At 42.7% G+C, this 18,198-nt stretch overlaps 1 protein-coding gene across 1 annotated transcript; it reads right to left on the reverse strand.

Annotated features, from left to right (window-relative positions):
- Positions 1 to 29: 29 nt before the first annotated feature.
- ikzf5 (IKAROS family zinc finger 5) lies at positions 30 to 3,934 on the reverse strand. Its single transcript, XM_037465795.2, has 3 exons — positions 3,141 to 3,934; positions 2,615 to 2,788; positions 30 to 2,535 (listed from the first exon to the last, which is right to left on the reverse strand). The coding sequence occupies exons 1-3, from the start codon at positions 3,271 to 3,273 to the stop codon at positions 1,583 to 1,585; spliced, it is 1,260 nt and encodes a 419-aa protein (XP_037321692.2). The 5' UTR covers positions 3,274 to 3,934; the 3' UTR covers positions 30 to 1,582.
- Between the last annotated feature and the right edge of the window lie 14,264 nt (positions 3,935 to 18,198).

Raw genomic sequence — 18,198 nt, forward strand, 5'->3', positions numbered from 1 at the left:
AGAGAATGAAGACAAAAGGCAGAGCGCAATTCAGTTAGAAAACACTTTACTTAAAAATTAGTAAGATTTATTCATCTCACAATGAAATGATTTGCCAGACCAGCGGGAGAGTGATTGCCCTCGGGCTTCAACATTCGCCGTTACCTATGAACCTACAACACGCAGACGAAACATAAGGCAGTTACCGGATGCCCGTGTTACTGGTTAGCATGGCAACACCAAGATGGTCCTAAGAGAAAACAGTAACAATGTTCTCCACACATGTTGCTAAGCAACAAACAGGACCCGAGACAAAGAACAATCTTGCTAAATTATCAGTCTTCAGGCAATATGAGCTTGCTTTTTTTTTTTTTGACACTTAACATCTATCCAACAACTTAGAATACAATACTCAGTAAATATTCAGCAAAGCACTTTGATCCTTTGGTTGACCGGGGGAATCTCAGTGTGTGTTATTATCACAAAGGCGCAAAAGGTGGCATCCCTGGTGCTACTGGGAAATTCTGAACCAGTGTTCACATGAGGCTAGACTGTCCTACTCACACACACACACACACACACACACACACACACACACACGCAGATACTGGTTATCAAAGTGACTTTGTACGATATCAAAACATCAGAATGTGACATCATGTTGTGAAAAAGAATGGGCGAAACCGTTTCAACCAAACACGTGAAGTGACCATAATGCTGGTCAAGGAAGTGCACTCAGTGAAGGAACTTCGAAACCACGCAACCTCTAGCAAATCTAGTGTCAGCTTAACTGGGCTGACCTAAAACCACAAGACAAAGTTTGGCCAGGTAGACGCCACCCACGTATTTTAGATCCATATGTGTCTTAGCAGCATTCGTATAGAAGAAAATTTGGCAAAAAAGAAAGAAAGGCTACCATAGAAAACTACAATGACCCCACTCTTTTTCTACGGTTCTGGGCCTATTCATCACAGCAAGAAGAGGGTATTGTAATAACATCTATTAATCTTCAAAGTAACAGTCCATTTTATCTGGGACACACAAGAAAGTGACTATGTGAGGCACTGCAAAGAATAGTATTAATGCACAAAGCACTGAAATAATTTCAATAAGGCAAAAGTAAGATTTCTCCTGTATCAGTATCATCAGGGAAGAAGAGGTTGAGGATGTTTTTCTTTAAGCTTTTTTCTAAAAAGGGGAACACTGCTGTGTGCTGTGTGCGCGCCTTGTGTGTCATCACTTAAAGTGACAGTGATCACAGCTGAAGAGAAGCTTTAAGGTAAGAACAGCAGCACAGTTTTGATGTCGGACTTGATAAACTACTACATTAAATAAGGTACATTTATTTGGATAAGTAGGGAAGTTGTTTCTCTGATTCATGATGCCAAAAAAAAAAAAAATCTCAACCCGTTGGAAACACTGATCGACCCTTCATAATACACTTAAATGGGCGCCGATATTTATACATATTAAAAACCATATGAATGTTAACATTTTACAACTTTCAAAAGGCTAGGCTACATCACGGCCAAGTAAAAGACCAATAAATAAAACTACTATGTATCAATAAAACAAAGCTGTCCATTAAAAAGTTCTTCCAAAGTTACTTGTGCTGCCCGCGCGCAAAGTGGCAGGCAAAGTCGTACTTGCTCTTGCACTTGTGGCCGCAGATGTTGCACTGGAATGGGTTCTCGTAGCCATGGCAGCCCATGTGGATGGTGTAGAGGATGTTGTCGGGGAAGTAGATGTCACAGTGCTCGCAGTGATGCGGCATGTGGGGGTCTTGGAGTGCGATGGACAGGCCGGGGGCCGGCGTACTGGGTTGGCTGTTGGAGATACTGGGGGTACTGGTGCGCCCGCTGTGATCGCTGCAGGGCCCCCCTCTGGGGCTGCAGTTGCTGTGGGGAGGAGCCCGGGACTCGGGGGTGATTGGAGAAGAGGAGGACGCCTGCACCATGCTGGCAGACACAGCCACGGGGGTCGTGGCGGGATGAGGCTGCTCGATGAGGAAGGGCTTCTCATCTACGGTGGACTCTTCTCCTGGAGACCGAGGGGGCTCAGTCTGGTCCTGGGACTCGGCGGGGAGGCTGGCCAACTGGCCTGCCAGTGTGGACAGCTGGTTCAGGGGGTTATCCAGAACCATGTCGTGGTGATTTGGAGAGTGCCCGTCCTCCGCCGGGCAACCCGGGTTATCGTACGTCTCCTGGCGCAAGTGCGGCAGCTCATGCGAGAAGTCGTTCACATTGTCCGCCTTGTGCACTACCATAGAAGGGGGGCTGAAGTTGATGAGGAGGCGGCGGCCGTAGCCCAGCGAGCTAGCCTTTTTCTGCAACACACTCAGCATTTTCTTGTGGGAAAGTGAGCGGGCACCTTTCATCGGCAGGAGCTTGTGGCGTCGCCGGCGGTGGTGCGACAAGTTGCTGCGGTCGCTGCAGCGGAAGGAGCACAGCTCACACTTATAGGGCTTCTCACCTGTGTGCGATCGCATGTGGGCCTCCAGGTGGCGCTCGTAAGCGGAAGCAAATGGACAGAGGTGGCAGCGGTGAGGTTTCTCTCCTGTTTGATTGAGGAAGACAGCCTGATTAACCAAACCATGTGGATTTTCCTCCCCTGAGAATGGACTATTGACACTCACCTGTGTGAATTCGGATGTGCTCAATGAGTCGTGCTGTGCCTCTGGTGGCATAGTTGCAGTAGCGACATTTGAGCTTGCCGTCGTAGGTCCTCTCAAAACCATCCACCAGGATCCCGGAACTGTCCTCCAGAGACATGTCCACGGAGGGGTGATCTAGTCCATTCTGACTGCAGTCTGCATCCAAACAAAAATAACATACCAAACTATGCTTATATTTACTTTAGAAAGAGAAGGATTATCCCCAGGGATTTAAACAGGTGCCATTCCTTTGGATTACAAAAAGCATGTAGCCCAACAAACCACACAGACGACCTGTAGACCCATACTGAAGGGTCGTGGGGATAAAGCTGCCCATGACCGATGACTCCAGCACTTCACTTTGATGAAAATATTCAATAAATGTCATGGATCTGTATTCTGTTTTGTCTCAAATGTATCAAACTGCTGCAAAATCAGACATCTACAAAAAAAAAAAAAAGAGTTCTGAAATCCCAAACAATCTTTCATGGAGTAAAGAGATTGTTACCTGGTGGCAGCTCGTCCTCCTCCTTGACGCCGCTGACAGAGCCGGAGATCATGTTGACATGCTGGGTCTGCTGGCTCAGATACTCCTGGAAGTCCTTCACGAAGTCCAGCGTGTCCGGCTTTTCCTCGCCCATCGCATAAAGTGATGCTAATGTCCCACACTACGAAGACGTTTCCTCTCGGATTACTGACGCGCAAAGATGAATTGGCATTACGATAAATATCTTGTTAAATGTAACTCTCACACACACATAACGAGCGACGACAACAACGAATAATAAAGTTAATGAACGACCCTCGTCAACTCGAGTCAGAGACGCACTGCTAACGTTACCTCTTCTACGAGAACCTGCGGGTTAACGTTACATGAAATCGGTTTTGTTGTCTCGGTCGAGAAGGCCGTTTTGAAGCTACGCAAACACAAAGACGGGATAATCCGGGCAATATGTGTTAAGACCAGCAGGAAATCCCCGCGATTCCGAGTCCCGGTCGGTTGATGTTTACACACCGCTCCTCGTCACCGTCATGTTGTTTCCAAAGCTACGTGCGCTACGTTAGCTAACGCTCGCTAGCTTACTGAGGAGAGAGCATCTCTGTCAACTGCGACGCCGGAATGTGGTCCGCGCGCTCTTTTTGTACATCTTAATGAGTGAATCATCAAGAGTTATAATCTCTATAATGTTTTCTTTCAGTCGAGTTACTTATAGAACCCGTTAGCTAAGTCAAAACAATAAACCAATTGAAGGGGTGAAAGTTCACTCAGTGTGCATCGCTGTAAACCGTCCGACCACCAGGTCAAAGTGCCCACGAACAAAGGTTCCCACCAGTGACGTTTAAATAAAAAACCTTGTCACCGTTACTGTGAGCCAATGAAATCTGCTTTTAAGAACGTAACTACTTGATAACAACACAATTTAAGTAAGCCAATCTTCAACGTTAGAAGTTTTTTGGGCAAATGTCTTGATGATTTCTCAGCTATTACTCAATGAAAGACAAATCACAAAAAATGTGGTAAATGATACTTGAGGAAATTATCATAACAGGTCTTATTTAAAACATACAACTTAAGTATAGAAATATACAAAAAAGATAACTTTTGAGGGAATCAATGTTTTCTTGATACTTTTTCTGGAATCTCTGTGTTGGTGTTTGGTGTTCAGAGTTTAAAGTCACAGTTCAACCCAAACTCAAGAATACATATTTTCACTCTTTCATGACACTTTCAAAAGTACAGCTTGCAATTATACACAAGTTGCAAATGAGGCAAATTAATTGCATTACTTTCAAAAGCTGTTGACTCATTCATGTTTCATCGCAGTCAATAATTAACAAGTAAGCGCTTGTTGAGGATCGCATTGCCCCATTTGTGTCAAAGTTGTAGGAAAATCACTGAGGAGAATATGACAAACAACCGAGTTGTGTGAACCTGTGGAATTCTTTTACCGCATCACTGTAGTTTTTGTATTTCAGCAGTAATGTAAACCTGGGAACTATTTCCTTTGCTACACGAGTCCCGTTTTTTGAGTTGAAAAAGTATCAATCTATGTTCTTTATAGTCACGTACAGTGTGTATTAACTGTTTATCTGTCACATAGAGAAATTATAGACTACTTCAACAGAATATTCCAACTTTCTTTAGGTACACTTGTCCGACATGTTCCCCTTCTGTTGGCTGACCTCTTGTGAGTACAGTTCAACATTTGGACACTAGATGGCGCACATGTCCCAGTGATGGAACCAGTACTTCTAGTATACTGTACATCTAAAATACAATACGTGTGGACTAGTAGTGTTCCTATGTCCCAGTAACCCTGACTCATCGAGATTACACAGATGGTGGCTATAATCGCATGGAAAGCGTATAGAAAGTGTGGTGTCTTTCTCCTCTGTCCGTGTCAGCTGTCTTCAGCTGTCCGTCCCCGGAGACGGCACGTACAGGACCAGGGGAGGACACGACAGTCGACCTCATCAGTTGAACCATGACCGCAGCGGGCTGCCAATTACATCACCTTCTGACAGCCTGTCCACACTAATGTTATTTTATTGCAATTTAATTATCCTCAGGTTTCCACTGAGGCCAGGTCCTGTTGAATAATTTACACACAGCCACAATGATTTGTCGGTTCGAAAAGACAAAGTGTGCACTTATCTGTGCGCTCATTTGTTTGAATAGTTTTGTTTGTAATTCCTTTAATGTATCATTAAAATGATACTCCAACATTGTGTTTTTCAGCTAAGCATGGTTAGCTGGACAGATTTGGTTTGGAGGACAGATTTTTGAAGCCTAAAATTACTGGAGGGGGAATAATTAGTCGGACCTCATTTCACATTAATGACATGTCCACTGCAGAATTTGTTAAGCTGTTTTTTTAAACGGTAGTGAGCATTTATTAACTAGAATAATATCCTAATAATTGAATTATGCCGCATTGACAACTGATGGAAACTTACATACAAGTAACTCCAGCTTTGTTGAAAAAATGTAACTGTAAAAATGTAACATGTAAAACACGCTATTCCAACCGATCGCTTTCTATTTTGATACAATTGTCACAATTATTCACATCCTACTTAATGCTTTTTTTAAAGGCCTGACTTGAACTCAGAACCTTCACAAGACTTATCCAAATAATACGAGCGAGTGTGAATATACACACGGGCTCATGTAGAATGGACTCAGGGACAACACCTGTCTTTGAGAAGGTTGCAGTGTTAACCACTTGCTCTGATTCACATTTAAAAGGCCTGAATGAAAAGGTTCCCGTCTCCACTTAACCGCTTGATTTACAGGCTGTTTGTGGTTTAACGCCACGCAAGACAATCGATTCGCTCCTCCTCTCTTGAAAGAAATTGGAATTTAATTCAGAGAAGGTCTTAAGCAGTTTTTAAAGACTTGGTATCATTTGTTGGGCCTGTGTAAAAGCTGCCTTGGAGATTTACCCCTCTGGAAAAGCTTTTTTATCCCAGACAAGTGCAGCCATAGTAACGGGAGACAGGAGCCTCTTGGAAGCAGAAAGGTGAAGAGGGACTTTGACAAGATTTATTCTTTCTCCTACTGAGACTGTTTCTTTCTTGAGTTCTCCGGCTCCACGAGAAGCATTTGAAAAAGAACCGAGAGGTGGGGGATAGGATAAAGGAGGTATATATTAAGCTTTTCTTTTCCTCTCACCACTTAATTTCCTTGCAGGCGCGCCTCGCGCCGTTGTAATGAATGTAATTGCCGCCTTTGATGAGAATGCTATTATCTGGATCACACTTTACATGGGCAAACAAGACTGCCCCTCCCTCCACCTCCACCTCCACCTCCCATTTAACTTAGCAATGAGACCCCCCCCCCCCACCCCTCCCAATTATGCAGGGAACAAGTGGCTTTTCATAAAGCCAGCGTGCCGCTCTTGATTGGTGAGGATTGGAGCAGGCTACATGCAGACAAAGGATAGATTAGATTGGATATGGGCACACCAAAAAAAAAAAAACATTTCCTTGATTCATTTCCTGCGTGCCTCACAGAAAAGGGCCCGCTCTCTCCCCGCTGAATTCTATCTCTCCTTTAAAGACAAACTTTCATCTTTTGATAAATGGGGCAACTCAAAGGATGGACAGACATTTTATTGACCCAAGTTTGACCACAGCTGCCTGGGCTTCAGGAGGGAACGAGAGCGTGAAAGGTTTAATTTCAGAGCGGGAGGATAATGGGCTTATTTTACTCCAAAAAAAAGGAAAACATCTTACAGTATTTCTGCCCTCAGACCAGATCAACTCACTTTTTATGCTCATCTTTTTAAGCTCTAATGCCATTGGGCTGCACACACACACACACACACACGCAAACACAGTTATCCTCTTTATCTGTCTTTCACACACGTAAGCATGCTAAACATCCATTTGATAATAGTGGCAAACAGATATGATGGGACTTTATGAGGCGATGCCCGATAAAGCTGCTGTCACCTTAGGAAGTCTACGTGTTCTTGTGACTGCCTTATTACCGCATTAAAGCACCACTCGGCGCATTCGCACACACACACACACACACACACACACACACACACACACACACACACACACACCTCAGCTTGGCTCTGACAACCCAGCGTGATCCTGTCCAATATTCCACCGGGCTGAAATATCGAGAACAATCAAATAGACTGTCACAAGTGACAAATTATACTATTACTCCTCAAAGATTGTCATCCTTGAAATGTATTCATAGCCATTTCTTCTTTATAGGTGAGCGATTGCTCCTCAAAGCAAGCAATTCCCCCAATGAATAATTGGTAATCAATTCATTTGACTATCACACTACAAGGGGGTCGGCAGCATTGATCACTCGTATTCGCGTGCATATATGTCTATCCGGCACTAACTCGTGGTGCTGTGGGGTTTGATGGATGCCGGCTGAACGACCACCTGACTCTCCGTGGTTCATCAGAAAACAGGTTGCCATCCGGGCCCAGTCACCGAGGAGAAAGAACCGGGCCAATACCTTTTGACTGAAGTGGCATTTTAGCAGTTATTTATTTGATAGTGTTGCTATCAAAAGCACGGGCCACAAATAAAGAAGATGGTATGATAGCTTTTGACTGGCCAGCCGGCTCCCGACTCGAAATGAGGTGTCCAGTCCTGAGTTATTGTGGCCAAACGTCATTTGTACAGCCTGAAAGTGGGTACATTTTTCTAGCTTGTCACTCCGTGGCTATAGGTCATTGTCCTGAATGATGCCTCCGAACGCACAGTTGCCCCAATGCGAGCGCTTCACTCGCACCGCGAGAGGGCAGGTAATGGATGAGCCTGTCCGTGGGAAGATAATATAGTGCGTCCACTGGCACATCTTTAATCGCCACTCGGTCACATGGCAGGGTGTCAACTCTCTGCATGTCTGCTCGCATCTGATCCGAAACAAAATCATCTTCTCCTTTTTTAGGGCTGTAACTAGCAATCACCTGTACATAGTGAATGGGTCAATCAACCCCTTGTTTTGTCCATGAGTCTGATGATAGTGAAAAAAAGGGGGTACATTCAACGGGCTCTTAAAATATATTTTGTACACTCATAAGAACATGAAGATGCATGCTTTTTTATTCTAACCTCTGCTTTATTCTATTCCTTAAACAACTATTTAACTCACTTGTATTGACTCGCCTTTTTTTCACATCTTGTCTTAATGTCTTTTAAGTACAGCAGTTTAAACCAAATCAAAGAGTAATACAAAAAAATACTGAACAAACGTGCTCATTCACAGATTAACATCCCTGTAATAATCATAACAATCATCTATATCAACAAAACTGGTCTCAGTATTCCTTGGGGAGCTCGCGACTTTAAAAACTCACGATCAGCTTTGCTTTCGGATCTTTTGTGTGGCTGTTCGGCAGTAAAGATGCCTCTGAATTGGACAGTCCTGCTAATGTGAGGGAACTCTGAGATTAATGAGGCCTCTGCCCTTTGAGGGTATTGATCAAACCCAATCTAGCCGGGAACGATTTACTCCCCTGATGCAATTTTAATAATATATCAACACAAAACAAAACTGTTCCCGGTATTCCTCCGGGAGCTCGCAGCATGAACACCTCTAGCACATGCTCTAAATTAGCTGCTGTTTTGATCTCGGTATGGATCTGTTGGAGTGGCTGTTGAGGGGTCTAAATTGGACAGGTATACTAATCTGAGGGAAGTTTTAGATTAGCCGTCTGCCCGTACAGAGATATTGATCTGGTCAGAAATAATTTCACATGTACCCGTGCTATTAGATCCATGGTTAACATGATGAAAATAATGGTTTCTGCACCGGTCACAGAATTTACAGGATTCCAAAAAAAAAGAAGCTCAAAGCTCCAAGAATTGCAAAATCGGGAGCGTTCTGATGCTTTGTGGCTCGTGGCTATAACACCGCTCCCACCACTCACTGAGCCGGCGGCCCAGCGATCACCTGATGGGACACCCAAGGGTGTGTCCTTTCGTTTTTCAGCAGTGCAGAGCAGCAGCTGTGAGGTGGGGCTCGCTCTCATGCACCGACACACACCAAAAGCATGTGGAGCCGGCACGGCTGTGTCAACATAGCGAGAAGAAGCTCAGATAGACACACACACACACACACACACACACACACATACACATACATGATATTTTAAAATTAAACATAGGAAGAGTTCTGTTTTTCCAGACAAAAGGCACGCTATCTATAGACTAAAAGTTAATCATTAAACACCCCTGAACAGGAACAATTCCTCCACCTCCCATGCCGTTCTCTTTGTCCTTGACATTTGCCAGAGAACAACACTGCAGATGCAAATGGGATTTTTTAGTTTGATGGTGAAAGATAAAACAGAAATGTAAATTTGAAATGATAACAGTGAGCAATGTTATCAAGCTATTGGTGTGTCAGTACGTTTAGCTGGAGATCTGGATAATCTAAAGCTCTCTTTAGATTATTTTTTGCAAACACCTAACACTGATTGGAGATTATGTCACCTTTTTATAATCAAAATAAATGTATTAAAACCTATCCTCGTGATACTTGGGGTTTTATTACAGGATGAACCCTGCTCCATCTGGCTTGGTTTAATTTATATGCTGCAAGCATCAAAAAGTTCAAAGTGAATTTACACTTCTGATTCTTGGGAAAAGAGTATTGTGGCGTATTGTGACCTGTTTTATCATCGGAAAAAGAAAACTGCACAAGCAAGATAAATTATCACATCCTTGCGGCAAGCTTATTTTTGTGATGTGAAAATACAAACGCGTCACGCCATTAATATCCATTTGTGACCTCACATGGTCTCCAATATTCCTCAATAACAGAACATGGAGAATGTCTGACCGATGTAAAGCAGTCACTGAATCGTACAGATTTACAATAGTCACAAATAAACGTGATAGATATGAGTTTTATTCTTCAGTCTGAAGCTCCAGAAGCTGCACACTGGCCTCGCAGTGGCTCCATTCTCTGGCCCTCCTGCAGGCATCGTTAGCCAGACGATGATGGGAGCCACCGGGGCCATAATGGGAGGGTTGACTGACCCCTGACCCCCTATCGATCCGATGGCTGTGTCCAGCTGGGCCTTCCCCAAACCTAGTCAGCTGGAGAGGTGTTTAAAAGCTAACACCCAGACTCCCGTCCACTCCGCTTCACACTCATTAATTACATCATTTACCTGTGACAGTGACAAACCTGCCCGGCCACGCCGCGGTTTATTAGGGTCACTGTATGAAGCCGAGAACAAACCCAGATCAAAAGTGTGCGTGTGTGTGTGTGTGTGGTTGTGTGTGTGCATTGGGGAGTGAAAGGCCCCATACAGTATGGGATTATGAGTATAAATGCATGCAAGTGACTGCTTTGTCCGGCCTGTCGAGCTCCTTAGTGGGGAAGTTTATTTTGATTTATTTGATATGTTGAAAAGACAAAGATTGCCAATTTTCTTGTACAGACAAGATTATGAGAATAGATTCTAGAAACAAAGGGGAAAAAACGTAACAAGCAGAAATTCCCACCAAAGTTTACCTTTGTGGACCTTGTGAAACACCTCAAACACTGGAATATGACATGTTTTCAGATGAAATATAAAATCTTGGGGATTTAAGACCACTTTGTTTTTTATGTCTTTACTGTTTTTTACTTTCGATACCAATTTGCTGACTGGCTTCCAGTTCGGCCTTTGTTGCTTTTTCTGCTCACGATCAGCTAGATGTTTGTGGCCCTTTCATTCCTCAGCTTATGTTGCTGCCTCTGCATTGCCTCTTATTTCTTCAGATGTCTCCAGTTCTACATCCACCTAAGAACCACCCTGCTCCTCGGGCCTTCACCCCCGCCCCCCATAGTTTCGTCTTTAAGTACCCCCCCCCCCCCCCCCCCATTCTTTTTATTATAGCCCTCAACACAGTAAAACGCCATTGGTTTCCTCTTGCAATACCTTTTCCTCTACACACTGGTATTTCAATCTCGACTCAATCGAGAAGTCTGACCTGCAGATATAAAGAATTGGCTTTAAGGCTTTCGAAATGGAACTAAATCTGCTGCAGGTCACACTGGGGGAAAATAAGCAGCAAATGTAAGTAAGCATGAAATAGTTTTTCATAAATAATCCACATGACAGCAGGCTTTCTAATGGTGCCAGGGGGCTGTAAAAGAATATGTTGCCAATTTCTCTCCTATTAAAGTGAAATAGAAAGCCAAATACATAACGGTGCTGACGGAAAAGTTGCATACCTGTGCCTGGTGGAGTGGAGATTGAGGACCCAGTTGGGTGTTAGAGGTAGTTGGAGGTGAGGTGGAGGAGTGATTGTTAGCCGTTCAGCATACAGCGGCGGCCTTTCCGATGCAGGGGGGAAAAGAATTCCCCCTCCTTCACATCAAATCAATGGATCACTAACTGCTCCTTTTTTCCGACGTGTGCACAGATAGGCGCCGATCACCTGCCCCTGCACAGGGTTGGTTTGATTTGCACGTATGTTTTTACAAAAAGTCAATACTCCATTTTGACAAATACAAAGGCCCGTAACAGCACACGTAGTCAGCGGGAAACAAGCAAAGAATAAAGACGTATTATTGTGAAAACAGCAAAGATAGATGCCAGAATGTAACGGAGCTACAAGAACAGGATCATCATTTATTGTAACCAGCAAATGGTTTGTACTTGTGTGGCGCTTTCCTAGTTTTCCAACTACTCGCTTGCCACTTACGCATCAGAAAAAAACTAACGAGCATGGGACACTTCAACATGGACTAGCGTACCTCTGAACTACAACTTATTATATTTTTGTGTAAAAAATTTGACACTTTACATACACTTTGTATAAGTAAAGCTGTTAAACAAATGTGCTGGAGTAAAGAGAATAATGTCCATTTCTGAAATGTAGTGGAGAGGAGGTATGAAGTCACATGAAATGGGAATATTCAAGTAAAGTGGCTGGTCTGTGTGTGTCTGTGTGTGTGTGTGTGTGAGAGAGCGATTTGAAGTCCCCTTGAGTCGGGATGTGTTATTTATTGCTATTAAATGGTTAATTTTCCTGGGTGCCCCGAGGACTTGGGGGTGCGTTAAGATGTGTGGAAGATAGAGTTGTCATGGGTTTGAATGAGTGCTTGATGTTTAAGGAGAGCAATTCTCAAAAGATTCATTAGGCATCGATGCTGATGCGTCATACATTTCTTATTTACAGTACAGAAGGAAAATTACATGATTATTACAATTATATATCTCAGATGGATAAAGTATATTGTTTAAGTTTATTCTGCTATATTTATACATAGATGGCTAAACATAGACATCAAATACTGTAATCATCTATTTTTTACTTCATTTGCTTTTTATACTAGTGACAAACTTAAGAATACAAGTTTCTTTTTACTTAGAAGAGGATCTTAACATGCAGTGCTGCAGTGGAGACTGTGCACTAGGTTTGAATGCAATTATCATTACTTATTTTGCGTCAATGCAATAATGCAGAAAGAAATAAATACATTGAAGGCATCTCAAATGAATCTCTCTTTCTCACTCAGTCGTGGTGTGCTTCAATTCAATATGCACGCGTGTGTGTGTGTGTGCGCACGGGCCTCCTGTTGTCACTCGCTCAAGTTTCTTCTTTTAGGGCCGCCCTGACAGCTGCTGGAGGAGCCCCACTAATCAGCTGACAGTAATAGCGCTCTTTACCACTCCGCCACACAAGAGAGGGAGAGAGGAGAGAGCAAACAAACACCAATTACTGTCCATCATGACGAGCGGGGTAATCATGTTTTTGTTGCTCCTTGTGATCATTCTATCCTCGCCGCACTGACGGAAGCCAACAAGAGGTTCGGCGGAGTTGTGTCCACGAGGAGGAAGAGAGCATTAATGTCAAGTAGGAAAAACACAATTTTTGTTCTCTGACCTTGAGAGGGAGGATCTCATTGAGTTAAATAGACTAGTTCCTGTTTTTGTTTTGGTTTTTTTTCTCCGTCGTTTTTGGAGCATCGATTCCGTCCAGCGTGTCAGTCGGCTGCAGATTTTCTGCTTAGCTGCAGGAAAGAGAAACAAAGAACCAGCTAAAGTGCTATTCTTGTGATGATTGGTTAGTAATGGGCTCTTATTCATTACCCAATGTATTGATTTTCAGTAATCAATTATGCCCGGTTTCCAACCCGCGTGGTCTGAATCTCAATTCATTTTCCGAAATGTCAGAGGCGAGAAAGAAATTGACCCCGGCCCTTAACACCGACCAGAGGATCAGTTTCCTCTTTCATCTGAAAGCGAACGCATCAGTCACGTGTTTCACGGGCCGCTGGCTTCCGGAGCCTCGGAGGGAGACTGTCTGCCGTCTCTGTTTTTTTGTGGCTCCCACTCGAGGCGGTTCCTCCTGGTGTACCCAGTGGGGGTCTACAGGGTAACGCTTTCTCATCTCTCTCAGGGTCACATCCTTGATAACCAACGAGCTCCTCAATTATGTAGAGACGCAGACAGATCAGCTGTCGCTGCGGATGTGGACAAGATAACATGGTGACACAGAGTGTGCATTACACTACTTCTCTGGGTCAAGGCGCTGGCTCTTAAGAGGACAGTAAGGCCAGTTAACCTTCTTTGGAAGGGTTTCTATGAGGCCGGTATGTTTCAGGTCAAACTGTACAAAAATCAAGCCCGGCTATTGTGGTCTTATTTCAAGCTCAGCATACACCTATAAATGGCCCCAAAGTGTAAAAATCTAAGTATGCATTTTTAGAAATGGATATGCACTGAACTAAATATTAACTATTAACTAATAAGCCAAGAAATAGTCCACTACATAAAACAAAGGAACATAACTTTTTTTGTATTTGTAGTAAGTTTTAACTGTACATATTCACTACAAGCTATACTCTCCTGTTTTAAGTCTTCCAGCTAAGCTAACTAGCTAACATTAAAGCTAAAACTAATATTTATCTGGAGGATGGTATCAATCTTGTCATTTAACGTGTGGCAATTGTGTGGAATAATCGTATTTAGCTAAATGCTAAACTATTCCCTTACCATTTTTTGCACTGATGAGTTTATAACAGTCAATTATGTGATTAATAAGATATGAAACAAACAAGCTCCTTATTTTAAAAACTACATTCTTGGTTGAATGGGTTGCCCGGGTCACATTTAGATATTGCTAAGTGGCTTTGAATAGCTCCCTTGATTTCACAGTTCCAAATGACCCGCGATAATCAGGTCATTAAAACGAGCCCATTCGCCACATCTGACACACTTCTACTCCCGCCTCATCTGAATAACAAATCAGCCGTGGAGTGCTTTCTCAAACAGAAATGTAGAAAAAAAGGGGAAAAAAGGGAAAACTGACTTCCTCTTCATTTTCAGATTAACCATATCTCTAAATCCAGGAGTAAAGATGGTAAGAAAGCTAGAGGGGGGTAAAAAGGTCCTGTCAAAACCGCCAGTGCCTGTGTGAAAGTACCCGGTTTTCTTAATTCATCCCTTAGGACCGGATAAGTCTATCAATCTGTTAAATTGGAAAGCCATTAGGTGCCCTGGTTTATGTGTTTCAAGCTGTTAACTAGAGGCTGATTGATTGTTGTTCCTTTGATGGGATATGCTGATCTAATCTCACTGTGTGCACGTTTGCAATAAATTACACAATTCATTTCCCCCATTTGGAGGAGGGGGAGAATCACACCTCCAGGCATGCCTACGCTCTGCAGGCAAAAGAGCAGGGAACCTTTTTTATGGTGCCATTTAACCAGCAAGCTTTCAGCGATCCCAGCCTTCTTTCTAAAACCCCCTCCCTCGCCTTCTATCCCTCCAAAAAATCGAAGCATAATCAAGGTGTATGTTTAGAAAATTTATTGTTATAATTTCCCCTCATAATCTGTTCCATTTTCCTGCAGCCGTGCTGACATAGATCATCATCTAAAAAGAGAAAATGGATAGCAGTTTAAAATTTATCGGTCTTTGATTCTCAATTATACGTGTTTATGACTTCATCTGTCTTCGGTGACTTCAACCTTTTCCATTATGGTGGAATATTATTTGTACGGAATCCATTAAATTCACAAGGCAGGACTCTAATGGTGGGGCTGCAGCGATTTGCAGAGGGAAAAGTTTTGAAAGGTTAGCTTTAGGAAAAGCACGGCTGTTATGACACAAGAAATTGCTTTATTGATGGTCTGCTCTGCTGCCTGTGCATTTGGCCATTTGTTACCCGGCCCATATCTATATCTCAGGCTGACACTGATGAGAACTTTTCTGTTGCCCTCTCCAGATTACCCAGTTGTAATGACATATACGAGCAGGCTGGGTAAAAGGTGACGATCGCCAGTGTTTTTTTTTTTTTTGGGATGAACAGAGGGTGGATGCTGAGGCTGGGTGCCCAGCGGGTTCAGATGAAGCTGCTCATAATAGAGAAAAAGGGCTACATCGCTCCCACGACTGTTTCCATCCAAAACCTTACAGAGGTCATCATCTCTGCTGAGAAACGATGGAGTAAGAGAAGGACTCATGAAATGTGGATCAAATGAGAGCAGGAAAGATAAAAAAATAGGAGAATACAGCTTTCTATGTGTCCATATCTACTCATGGCGTACGAAGCTAACGTTGTTCCTTAAAGGGACCACGGACCAAGGGAAATTTCCCAGAGGACTTCGACATATTTTGCTTCCTGTTTACACAGGAAGTAACAATATTCCCTCTAGTCAAGTGGCCACTGAAGTGTTCCAACCTGAATGACATTGAGCTCCTTCGACTGGCCGGTGAGGCTGGGGGGGGGGGGGGGGGGGGGAGTAAAAGCTAACCAGGCCGTAATTCAAAGATGCGCCTGGCCACATACGATCAATACTCCCACAATCCCAATTAAAGCTGGCTGGGTCAGTGGAGGGCCACCAATTCCTTTACAAGTTAAATGCAATACTTAAATCTAAAGCAATCTCAGTGTGGCCTTCAATGGTTTAATGGATCGTGCCAACAGGAGTGTTTTAAAATAGTTTTACCTGTGCTGAGTGTTTTTATTGTGTGCTGTTTTTTCAAATGGTGCCCCCAGCACTACATTAGTCTGACAACTACTATTACTTTTATGATAAAAGATTTTACATTTATAAAATCATTAGTGTATTAAACACAATTTAACCAAAACTGTTTCAAATGTTGTTAAAGTAAATCAACTCAACTACAACAAAAAATAATCTGTTGTCAATGAGCCTTTGAGCACTTTTATCAAAAGATATTTTTATTTGTTATGGAGTTTTCCTTCCTTTATTTAAACAACCAATCTGAATACCGACTCCACGAGTGCTCAGAACACAAGTCCACCCCCCCACACCACCTATTTTCCCAATTTTCCTTCCAGTTTTCTCCCTCTGAGCTTTTGCTGTTGCATCCGTGTCTTTTATCACAATTCTGACCCATGGAAAGGAATTCTCTCAAGATATCAAAACAAAAATCTATATTTAATATGGGAGCAATTACAAAGCGAAGTTGGCTGCACAGGGCCATTGTCACCAGAGCGCGTGTTTTTCATCAAATAGGTCATTAGACGATGATGGATGTAAACCTATAAAGTATCTAAACTGGACCTTTTAACAAACCACGAGCAACACTATCATTTCTCTAATAGAACCTGCTGACCGTGTCATTCCCTCTTGCCATTTGTCATTTTTCCTTGTGAAATAATCAATATCTTGGCGCTTTGAAATAAATAATATAAAAGTCATAGTAACCTACCGGAGGAGCAACAAAAACAGACCTATGGAGCATTCAGAAGCCCATGTGGCCTCTGGGCAGAGTCTACTGCATGTTTCTAATCAATGCATAACATGAACTACATTTTAGTGCAGGCTCTTTGTACTGTTCATTTTCGGGGTTTGCATATGTTGGGATCTTTTTATCCCCATGGACTGCTATTATAGTGGTAAAGCACTGTGGTAAATTTAAATTTGTGGCGTTACTAGTCCCTTTAACAGTCTCTATTGGACTATTCAAAGCACAACCTGGGAATCAGGCCAAAGTGATAACAGCCTATGAGAGTCACTCTTGTCCAAGGTTAAAAATTACCCTGCCTAGTATTGATGTCCACTGAAGAGCTCCTAAATAGTATATGTATTAATTTCATGACCACCATCAGCTTCTCTGTATGTTCAATGTCTCCCCCGTCGTTTTGGCAACAAGAACATTTATTTTGTCCGATGTGGTGGAAGATGTGATGTTGGTTAATCACAAGCCTTACGTGGCTGCTTCACTGACAAATATCTAGCTTTGTTTATTTGGGAATTGTTTTGTGCAGAAGGTACATCCTTTATACCAGCAGTAGTACTGTAGTAGTCGTCCTGTATAAATTGTGAACTGCGTGTGTTTACAAGAATGTCTCATTTCATATGACAGCTTTAAATCCTGACACACGCATGTGAATAATGTTTAACATTAAACACCTGAAATACAAACATTATCTCAAATATTTGCGATCCAACGGTGGGCACTTGTGGAAAAACCATCAGATATGTACGATTTCTAATGACTAAATTCTGTTCAGGAAGTTAAGCCTTTATAAATTAAAAAAATGTTAACTGTTGTTTGCTGTTCAGGGTTAGGAGATTCTTCTCTGTTGTGAAGTATCGACAAAAAATATATAGCTAAATGAGGCTGAAATGGCAACCAGTCAAGAGGTCCGAAGAGCTTGAGGAACTTCACTGCCATATGAGCGTGAATAGAGCTCTGGTGGCCACAAGGACCACTGCTGCAACACAATAATATAAAATGAAATTATTCAGACTTTCTTTCTAAATAGCGGCCCATTGTCAAATAGTGCCTGAAGCATGTTGAAATAATGTGAATTCTTTTGTGAATTTTGTTCTAATAAAAACACCTATTTCGCATTTCGGTCGCAGAGCGCCATCAAATACTGTGATGATCACCATGGAAAGGTGGTAATTACATCACAGAAACTGGATACCTCTTGAGCAGCTCACTAAATGAATAACACGTGTTAATTAAACCGCGGACATACCGGTGCTTGTAAGAACCCTACAGATATGGGAAGGGGGGGGCATTGTGGCATCCAACGCAACCTTTACCTTTTAACTGAAATCGCCAGTTATTATGGCTGCATATCCCATAATGAAT

This window comes from Pungitius pungitius, chromosome 13, assembly GCF_949316345.1.
Source record: "Pungitius pungitius chromosome 13, fPunPun2.1, whole genome shotgun sequence".
In the NCBI taxonomy this organism is placed as follows: Eukaryota; Metazoa; Chordata; class Actinopteri; order Perciformes; family Gasterosteidae; genus Pungitius; species Pungitius pungitius.

What these genes read in the sequence shown, in the direction of transcription:
- ikzf5 (XM_037465795.2), bottom strand. Translation starts at nt 3,273, where the DNA reads ATGGGCGAGGAAAAGCCGGACACGCTGGACTTCGTGAAGGACTTCCAG. An exon ending in GGAGGACGAGCTGCCACCAG is followed by an intron (nt 2,789 to 3,140) that starts GTAACAATCTCT and finishes GTTTGGATGCAG; the next exon opens with ACTGCAGTCAGAATGGACTA. An exon ending in GCACATCCGAATTCACACAG is followed by an intron (nt 2,536 to 2,614) that starts GTGAGTGTCAAT and finishes TCAATCAAACAG; the next exon opens with GAGAGAAACCTCACCGCTGC.